At 35.6% G+C, this 10,562-nt stretch overlaps 1 protein-coding gene across 3 annotated transcripts in view; it reads left to right on the forward strand.

Moving 5' to 3' along the window:
* Positions 1-8,572, forward strand: part of fut8b (fucosyltransferase 8b (alpha (1,6) fucosyltransferase)) — a 241,257-nt gene extending 232,685 nt beyond the window's left edge. For all 3 annotated transcript variants that reach the window (XM_022684459.2, XM_022684479.2, XM_022684488.2), the window contains 3 exons: positions 3,079-3,255; positions 4,335-4,485; positions 5,308-8,572. In XM_022684459.2, the coding sequence (XP_022540180.1) occupies positions 3,079-3,255; positions 4,335-4,485; positions 5,308-5,649 (670 nt within the window). In that variant the 3' untranslated portion in view covers positions 5,650-8,572. The remainder of the gene's footprint in view (positions 1-3,078; positions 3,256-4,334; positions 4,486-5,307) is intronic.
* Positions 8,573-10,562: the final 1,990 nt, after the last annotated feature.

A 10,562-nucleotide genomic window follows, 5' to 3' on the forward strand; every position in this document is an offset into this window, starting at 1 on the left:
TTTTGTTCAGATTGAAATAAAATTTCAAACTTTTTTCCAAACTTTAGTTTTAGAATGTCAGAATTATGCCCAGTACTAGTTGCAATGTGTGGATAGATAGAATAGATAGAATATTTAATGTAACAATAGCATTACAATCCAGTATGAGAAAGAGATAACTAAACGTTAGGGCTGTGCGATACTGCAAAATGTTGTATCGATCCAATACCAAGTAAATACAGGGCCAGTATTGCCAATACTGATACCAATACCAATATTCTTTACTACTACCATCTACTTGTGTGTAGGGGAGAGCAATATATCAGAATTTATTACGTCAGTGCATCATCAGTATGCAAAGTTTAATGAAAACTTGAATTTTCTTATTATTGAATTATTTTGCAAGTTTTCCTTTAAAAAACACAGGACAAAGTTTTCAGGCAAATAAACATAATTTTATTAGGGAACTTAAAACTTAAATTTCCCTTTTGGGGTGGTAATCTGTATTTGCAATTAACAAATTCAATTTTTTTTTCCTAATGTTCCTTTAACAGTTAAAATAAATTAAATATTTATTCAGCCATATTCATATTTCAGGTTTGAGGCATAACTATATCCTTTTGAAGGTAGCATATCTATTTTTCAGTTTCTTTAGTTTTAGAAAAGGGGAGGGGCTAATTGAGCTAAATGAGTAAAGTGAGAGAAGAGCGGTGTGTTGTTCGGCCAGTCGGTCACTCTGTAAATACCTGGAGTTGTACTGAAGATAAAAGATAAAAGAATCGATCTCATCACATAAGTATCGATCAATACCCAATACCAATGTTAGTATTGATACTATCAATATTTTAAATCAATCGACCCACCCCTAGTTAAGGCTGCTAAATTGATACTAACATAACATTAAAAACTACACAGGTGCACTCAGTGTTTTCTGGCAGTGAAATTCACTATTTTGGGAACTTTCTTTTAAATACATATGTAACAGTGATAGTTTAATTTGTAATATATATTTACTAATCTTGTCAACATTGTAGTATTATAATAACATATGGGATTTATGATAATGTATGCTTTTAATCACAGTTTAGATTAAGAAACAGTGCAGGTCAATACTACAGATTGATTTATTAATGGTATGCAGTAACCTTGCTTGCATTTTATAATATAGTATATAGTTGTAAAACTCTCTCTCTCCTTCCTCTCTCTCTCTCTTTCTCTCTCTGTTTTTTATGTTTTTTTATTGTTGTGAACATCTACATCACCCGTCACTGTGCTCTTTCTCTTTTATACACATCTCTATCACTGCCCCCTCTCTCTCAATCTCTCAGTCTCTTCACTGGGACATGAGTGAAAAGACGAGTGTCGGTGATGGAAGTATAAAAGAGCACTCTATTCAGTGGAGCAGGTCAGTGTCCTGCAGCAGCTCCTTTATGGACTTCAGGGAAAGAAAGAGCTTCAAGAACAAATATGCAGAATTCATGCCAGAATCTGCCGGGGTCTGTGGAGGACAGAGCAGACTCTGAGCTGAGATCAGACCTGCTCTTATTCACTCCCTCACTCTAAAAGAGAATACAACCACCCAGCAAACTGCACACAAAGAGCACGGATAGCTTCAAAACGTCTTTAATAACCAGCATGTTTACACTGAAGAGCTGTAAGAATGAATGCAGATGTCACATCAACCTGAACACAGAAATATTTATTCATTTCTACACTGAACAACAGAATGGCGTAGCTACAGAAGTCTCATATTTAAGTACAAGTACAAATATTCAAATTATAAAATATTTAAGTATTTTATTTAAAGGATAAATTGAAAGGGTACGTTTTCAAAAAAACTACAAAAGTTCACAATCTACAAACATAATCTTGTCATGGTTTGTACAGAATGCAGACACATACAGATACTGATAAAAGATTGTTTATTTTTGAATAAACAGATGTAAAACGTAGTCGGTACAGAAAAATAGGTAATCACCAAAAACAGGAGCAACGTAGACAAAACCATACCATAAACGAGAGACAGTCCAGAGTTCATACACAAGCAATCCAGTATCAGAGGTAATCCAAGAGGCAGTAGTGAAAACACAGTCCAGGTAATACACAGGCAATCCAATATCAGAGGCAAAGGCAATAATCGGCGTCAAGAAAACAAAGGCAAGGTCATACACAAGATAAACTGAGACAAGAGATAAAGTAACGCTTTGTAAAGAGGAGAACCTACAATACGCGGCGTGGGTGTTTGTGTGGAGTGCTCTTTTATAGTGCCAGTAATCAGTATTCGGGACTTCCTGGAGGAAGCAGGTGAGGTGTCATGTGATCAGGTGTGTGCGTGATGTCAGCGGGTGGTGCATTCTGGGTAATGTAGTTGTTGACCTGAGAACCTCCGTTAGAGCTGGGTGTGGAAGGGACAGAGGAGCTAACAGCACCAGACGTGACAAATCTAAAAAAAAAAAAAAAAACATTAAGAAACAGAAATACTCAAGTAAAGTATAAAAGTATACTTCAAAAAGTGAAGTAATAACCCAAGTAATAGGGGTGGGCGATATGGCCCTTTTTTTTTTTTCAGCAAAAAAGTAGTACCCTGATGTGATAATTAGGGGTGGGTGAGATGATATTGTTAACAACATAATGTTGTTAACAATATTCAAAAATGTTGGCGATATTATTGTGTACGATACAATATGGCACACCCCTACCAGGAATTATGCCCGTATGGGGACTGTATTGGTATTAGGCTGGGAAGAGGTGGAATTAGTGGTAGATTACAGTAGTTCATGTTCTAAATCTAGCAGACGTGTTATAAGAGTTATAATATGCTGTGTTGTTGCTGTCTTGACTGGTTTTGGGTTGTACATGAATTACACTGGTTCGTGGCAGATCTAGTCATCCTGCTGGTAGTTGGTTTCACCCACCTGGTACTTTTCTTTGCTGTAAGATTTCGATAAGCCTAAATAAAAGAGCTCTTCCTTAAAGAACTGTGCTGTTTACTGTGGATCTTTCTTCTCACAAGCCACATTATTCTTGTTCATTTTTCAGGTTTTATATGTGTGGTCTGCAGTTATATTTACTCTTCTATCTGTGAATATGTGTTTGCAGAGTGCATGTGAGACGGACGGATAAGGTGGGAACAGAGGCAGCGTTCCACCCCATAGAGGAGTACATGGTGCACGTGGAGGAACAGTTCCAGCATATGGCCCAGCGCATCCAGCTGGACAAAAAGAGAGTATATCTGGCAACCGATGACCCATCACTGCTACAAGAGGCAAAGACCAAGTGAGTTATTTTCATACTGTATGTGTATTTTTTTTTTGTTTAAATACACTAATCAATGCTATTTAGAAGGACGCACCTTCTCATGTTTTGTGTGTAAATTAATACTGAAGTCATCCAGACTATGAAGAATCACAATAAGAATGTAGTAAAATTAAGTGTTAAACAAACCAAAATGCTCTGTGAAGCATTTAAGTGCTCTTATCTGCAATGCTCTTAACTTGTGGTTTCTGAGGCTGGCAACTCTGATGAACTCATCCTGTGCACCAGAGATCACTCTTGGTTTTCCTTTTTTGGAGCAATCCTGATGAGATCCTGATGAGAGCCAGTTTCATCATTTCATTAACATTTTTGATGGTCTTTGTCACTGCACTTTTCTAAATTGACTGACCTTCATTTCTTAATGTATTATTTTTTTTACTTAGTTGAGTAGTTCTTGCCATAATATGGATTAGAACATTACTCTTCACAGCACGACTGATGCTCTCAAGTTCAGCCCAGCTGTTAACTGAAAGCCATTCCAGGTGACTCTACCTCATAAAGCTGACTGAGAAAATCCAACCAAGGTGTGCAAAACTGTCATCTAAGGAAAAGGGGCTACTTTAAAGATTTATTTTGTTTACTAAATAATTCCATATGTTATTTCTTGTAGTTTTGATGACTTTAATATAAATCTACAATGCAGAAACTAAAAAAATTAAAAAACAGAGAATTTGATACTGTATATTTAAAAAATATATATTTTTGAATTGTTTAAAGTTAAAAAAACAAGCCAACCCAAATCGTATCCCTAAAAAACAAGAGCTCTGCCATTAAAAATAACAAATACAATCAAGTTTACACAATCATACTAGAGTCCCACGATAAGAGATGTTGTAATGAACACAATTAAACTTGGTGTCTGTGTTATTTGCTTTTATTTTTAAAATTAGTGTTTTGTGGAGTAAATAAACACATACTGCAATGTAAGCGGCTTTTTATCCCTGATTCAACAGGTTGTATTTTTTGTGTGTGTGTGTGTGTGTGTGTGTGTGTGTGTGTGTGTGTGTGTGTGTGTGTGTGTGTTTGTGTGTGTTCTTCAGATATCCGGATTATGAGTTTATCAGTGATAACTCCATCTCGTGGTCAGCTGGATTACATAACCGATACACAGAGAACTCTCTGAGAGGAGTCATACTGGACATACACTTCTTGTCCCAGACTGACTTCCTGGTCTGCACCTTTTCCTCACAGGTACACACACACATAATTCTTGACTCTTGGGCACATACACTACTGTATCACTAATGCCTGTGCTTTGTTTATGCCTGAGACAAAACATGAAACAATTAATGAAACAATATTTATCAAAACACACTAGCAAAACATTATTCAATTAAAGGTTTATTACTCTGAATTTAATTATTATTGCATTGCACATTTTTTAAAATATATTATACATTGCACATTCAGTTTGTCTCTCAGTTTGTTCTGAAAGCATTTGCCTTATTTTATAACACATTTTTCGTGCAGTGAAATTATGCTGAGATTTGTTTTCAATACTAACAGTAATATTTATCAGAGAAAATGTGTTTTCCTGGAGATAACAGACAGTAATGTGTTCATTAGTACCCAACAAAGGGTTGACTGAATGTCTGCAGCACGACGGTCCGACTAATGTATTGCTAATTAGTTCTGCTTCCGCTTATTAACTTAAATTAGGAGTTTATAAATAAAAAATGAGCAGATGCAGAAGCAGAATTCCGGCTGCAGCTGCTGTGTTTAGCTTTACTCGGTGCTTTAGTTCATGTTTATAGATATCAGAGTATCATACAGTGTCAGAAACCACGTAATCAATTCTGTTCAAGATTACTGAACAACTTCACACAGTGTGACACAGTGTGAGGCGAATGTGTCAAGATATAGACGTGCAGTTTACACACACCGAGCTAATTGGCTAATTGAATTGCTTGTTTTCAGACACCAGGCTGATCATTTTCACTTGGAGAAATTGGGAAATTTGTGTAAAAAAAAGATGCTTTTGTGGTTTTAAAATGATCTTTACTCTGGTTTCAGGTTTGCAGGGTGGCTTATGAGATCATGCAGATGCTTCACCCAGACGCCTCCTCTTTCTTCTACTCTCTGGACGATATTTATTACTTCGGAGGTCAGAATGCCCACAATCAGATCGCCATCTACCCCCACCAGCCCAGGAATGCCGAGGACATCCCTCTGGAGCCAGGTGATGTTATTGGAGTCGCAGGGAACCATTGGGACGGCTTCTCTAAGGGCGTGAACCGCAGGCTAGGACGAACGGGCCTGTACCCTTCTTACAAAGTGAAGGAGAAGATCGAAACTGTGAAATATCCCACTTATCCTGAGGCAGACAAACTGATCACACCTCAGCGCAAGAAATAATGAAGCAGAATTATGCCTTTTTTTGTTGCTAAGGGGGTCGCCCTCGAAAAGAAAAAAGCTGAGGGTTCCGTATGATCTGTGTTAGGGCGTTGTGTTTGATATACCACAAATGAATTAAAACAGGAGGGCCTGAGGAGTTTGCTGATTAAGCGAAAAAGATAAAAAAGAAAGAAGAAATAAAAAGAAAGACATGCAGAGAATTCAGTAGAATACAGAAGAGAGAGAATCAGGACTGTCAACTTCTTTTTCTCCAAAGACTGTGATTTTTTTTTTGTTCTTTTTCCTGTTCAGAGGTTGCTCAGATTAGACAGGTGACAATCCACAAGAACAGACACACGTCGACACTGACGGCACCGAGTGTGTGTGTGTGTTAAAGTGTGTGTAAAGTGACTCCTGGCGCACCTGACGTGACTCTCCTGGATGAAGTGGAAGCAGCAGCAGACTCTGTAATGTGACTGAAGTGCATCTCGTTTTCAGCACATCAGCAGCTCAGAGACGTTGAAAAAAACCTAAACCCCCGTCTCATGCTTGTTTTATTTATTTCAAATTTGAGATGTTTTTAAAAACTCTTCTTGCCTTTTGACTTTCTTCTTCATCACTCTACTCACCTCTCCTGCTGCGTGTGTTACCATATACTGATGATCTTATCTGATCTGCCCGTAAAGTACTTTCATAGAGACTGTTGGTAGGTTGGCCTTGCTTTGCTAAACATCAGGCACTGGCAGAAATCCCATTCAACCTAATAGGAACACACAAAAAATAAAAATTAATCTGAAGTTTTATTTTTGTTTGCATGAGAACAGTATGATAGGACGGATCCAGTGGAGATTATATTAGATTTGATTAGATTAGATTACATTCATTACATACATTAGATTTAAGTTTTAGGCAAATCATCATACTGCAGGTATAAGCAAGTCTAAATCCTTTAGCTGTAAGTCATACCTATTTTACCTTTGTATAGTTTAAAGTCGCATATTTTATATCATATATAGTGTTCTATATAGTGCCATTTACAAAAACACAATTTTATATAAAAACTAAACAATGTTTCTGTTGTATTTACCGACTATGAGTGAATATGTGAGTGAATATTGTCTCAGACTCAGATGCTCTGCCCACAAACTGATAATACTTTCATTAAATAAAGTGTAAATAAATATTTATAATTATATTTAAATATGTTCATTCTAATAAAACGGTAAATATATATGATAATTCATATTTCTTGCCCACTTTCCCCACAGTCATTTTCCTTAAAGTGTTTAGTATCTTCTAAGGAAGATGTCATATTAAATTTTCCAACACATGAGAGTTTAGCCCAGAGATATTTATTGAATTTATCAACAACATACAGTGTCGTAATTTTCTGTTTCACCTTAACTGGTGCAGATATTACAGAAATACACAAAAATGCCAGTTTTTTAATTTGGTTGAATGGGACTTTTACCACTGTATTTTTTACGGCAACGCTTGGCCTCTCTAGCAACAGTAGGTACAGAAGGACATTTGGGTAAGTCAGTTTCTTCACATACTCATAACTTTACTTTTGACTGTGTGTGAGTGTGTGTGTGTGTGTGTGTGTGTGTGTGTGTGTGAGTGTTCAGTACCATGTTTAATTTAGTATACACTCCTAAATCAGCACATAGAAGAGTCACTTTCTCAAAAGGGCAACAACACAAATATACAGCATCTCTCTTTCTCTCTCTCTCTCTCTCTCTCTCTTTCTCTCTCTCTTTCACACACACACACACACACATACACATACACATTCACACAGCACATATATAAATATAATATAACTTATCTTAAAGCTAGATTAATATCCTACAGTGTTTCTGCATTAAAGGATCTGTTCTGAACTCTGTGGTAAGAGCTCATTCAGACGATGCCTTTCAAACTCCTTGGAACTTATTTCATTCATATTCCTGATAGTAGGAAATTTGTAACTTGTTTAGCACGTTTTGTGTGTTTAAGTAAGTTTTTATAATGCCGTACAACCTACACAACTGGCCAATCAGGAGATGTTTTGGAGATTTTCACTGTTTGACATTAATTTTAATTTTACTTTATGTAGTGTAATAAATCCAGGAAGAATGGGTTAATTCAAAATACTCCAAATATTTTACATTCAGGACTCCCATTTAACTGTTGCCATTTTGGTGGTTTTTGTGTGATATGTCAGTTTCAAACTGTTTGTAAAATTTTTCTCCTTTTATTATTTATAGTATTTTACTCCAGTTGTCATCTAATGTGTTTCTACTGTCAATCAAATGAGCCCAAGAAAACATGACTTATTTTGATTTACAAATCACTTAACAAATGCATTTTGATGTTAACAGAGGCATCTTCTGAATGAGCCCAAAACCATATTTGTTATTTTATAATAATAATAATAATAATAATAATAATAATAATAATAATAATAATAATAATAATAATAATAAACATCACATAAATCAAACATAATTTAAAAACAGTCAGTCATAATGAATCTGTAATAATAAACCCAGTGGTGCTTTGTGCATATCTGACTGACTGATCAGGCTTTAGGGAATATCTCTTGTGTTAATATACCATGTGGTTTTATACAGTGGTGCACACACTCACTATAGTAGACTAACTTTAATTAGCACTCCTCTAAACACTCGTCCTTTTAGTAACTATGCTTTTATTATTCTTTCTTTTCTATTTATTTATGTGTTTATGTTTAAACTAATTTATTTGTTTGTTTGCTGCATCTCTTTCCCAACTTTGAGAACTGACTCTGAGATTTCTATTTATTTTATATTGAAGGAATTTAATGTTCTTTGTCATGACAGATTGTCTTCAATGAAAAAAAAGAAGAAGTTTGCGTACTTTCTGTTCCAGGGCATTGTGTTTGATAAAACCACAAATCAATTAAACAGGAGGCCATAAAGAGTTTGTTGTGTTCAGTGTTTATATGAGCTTCTCTGGGTTACATTGGTTTGTCTTCTGCATTTTACGCATTTCATTGGGATATGAGTATTTTTGTTGCACATCTTCACCAGCATCACTGAAATGATCAAGGGGTTTCAGAGCTGGGCTTTTCACCAAGAATACATTTCAGCTCATTATAATAAGGACATATTAATGGTGTGCAACCTTGATTTCTTTAAATGAAGTTTTTTAGCTTTTTATTGTCCTTTTTACAGCAGCCATGACCTCCTGTGCCAACCTTCAGCCACTGGGCGAAAGTACGTGGTAGGTGTTTCTAATAAAGTGGTCAGAGAGTGGAAATAAAAGGTAGAGATTTCTAATAAAAATAGCCAGTCAAAGTAAAAAACAGGTGTTTCTAATAAAGTGGCCAGTGAGTTTTAGTAAAAGGCAGGTGTTTCTAATAAAGTGTCCAGTGAGTTTAAGTAAAAGACAGGTGTTTCTAATAAAGTGTCCAGTGAGTTTAAGTAAAAGACAGGTGTTTCTAATAAAGTGGCCAGAGAGTTTAATTAAAAGACTGGTGTTTCTAATAAAATGGCCAGAGAGTTTTAGTAAAAGGCAGGTGTTTCTAATAAAATGGCCAGTAAGTTTAAGTAAAAGGCAGGTGTTTCTAATAAAATGGCCAGAGAGTTTTAGTAAAAGGCAGGTGTTTCTAATAAAATGGCCAGTAAGTTTAAGTAAAATGCAGGTGTTTCTAATAAAGTGGCCAGTTAGTTTAATTAAAAGACTGGTGTTTCTAATAAAGTGGCCAGTGAGTTTAAGTAAAATGCAGGTGTTTCTAATAAAGTGGCCAGTGAGTTTAAGTAAAAGGCAGGTGTTTCTAATAAAATGGCCAGTAAGTTTAAGTAAAATGCAGGTGTTTCTAATAAAGTGGCCAGTGAGTTTAATTAAAAGACTGGTGTTTCTAATAAAGTGGCCAGTGAGTTTTAGTAAAAGGCAGGTGTTTCTAATAAAGTGGCCAGTGAGTTTAAGTAAAAGACAGGTGTTTCTAATAAAGTGTCCAGTGAGTTTAAGTAAAAGACAGGTGTTTCTAATAAAGTGTCCAGTGAGTTTAAGTAAAAGACAGGTGTTTCTAATAAAGTGGCCAGAGAGTTTAATTAAAAGACTGGTGTTTCTAATAAAATAGCCAGAGAGTTTTAGTAAAAGGCAGGTGTTTCTAATAAAATGGCCAGTAAGTTTAAGTAAAAGGCAGGTGTTTCTAATAAAATGGCCAGAGAGTTTTAGTAAAAGGCAGGTGTTTCTAATAAAGTGGGCAGTAAGTTTAAGTAAAATGCAGGTGTTTCTAATAAAGTGGCCAGTTAGTTTAATTAAAAGACTGGTGTTTCTAATAAAATAGCCAGAGAGTTTTAGTAAAAGGCAGGTGTTTCTAATAAAATGGCCAGTAAGTTTAAGTAAAAGGCAGGTGTTTCTAATAAAATGGCCAGAGAGTTTTAGTAAAAGGCAGGTGTTTCTAATAAAGTGGGCAGTAAGTTTAAGTAAAATGCAGGTGTTTCTAATAAAGTGGCCAGTTAGTTTAATTAAAAGACTGGTGTTTCTAATAAAGTGGCCAGTGAGTTTAAGTAAAATGCAGGTGTTTCTAATAAAGTGGCCAGTGAGTTTAAGTAAAAGGCAGGTGTTTCTAATAAAATGGCCAGTAAGTTTAAGTAAAATGCAGGTGTTTCTAATAAAGTGGCCAGTGAGTTTAATTAAAAGACTGGTGTTTCTAATAAAGTGGCCAGTGAGTTTAAGTAAAAGGCAGGTGTTTCTAATAAAGTGGCCAGTGAGTTTAAGTAAAAGACAGGCGTTTCTAATATAGTGTCCAGTGAGTTTAAGTAAAAGGCAGGTGTTTCTAATAAAGTGGCCAGTGAGTTTAAGTAAAAGGCAGGTGTTTCTAATAAAGTGGCCAGAGAGTTTTAGTAAAAGACAGGCGTTTCTAATAAAGTGGCCAGAGAGTTTTAGTAAAAGACTGGTGTTTC

Source organism: Astyanax mexicanus, chromosome 1 (assembly GCF_023375975.1).
Source record: "Astyanax mexicanus isolate ESR-SI-001 chromosome 1, AstMex3_surface, whole genome shotgun sequence".
Lineage (NCBI taxonomy): Eukaryota > Metazoa > Chordata > Actinopteri > Characiformes > Acestrorhamphidae > Astyanax > Astyanax mexicanus.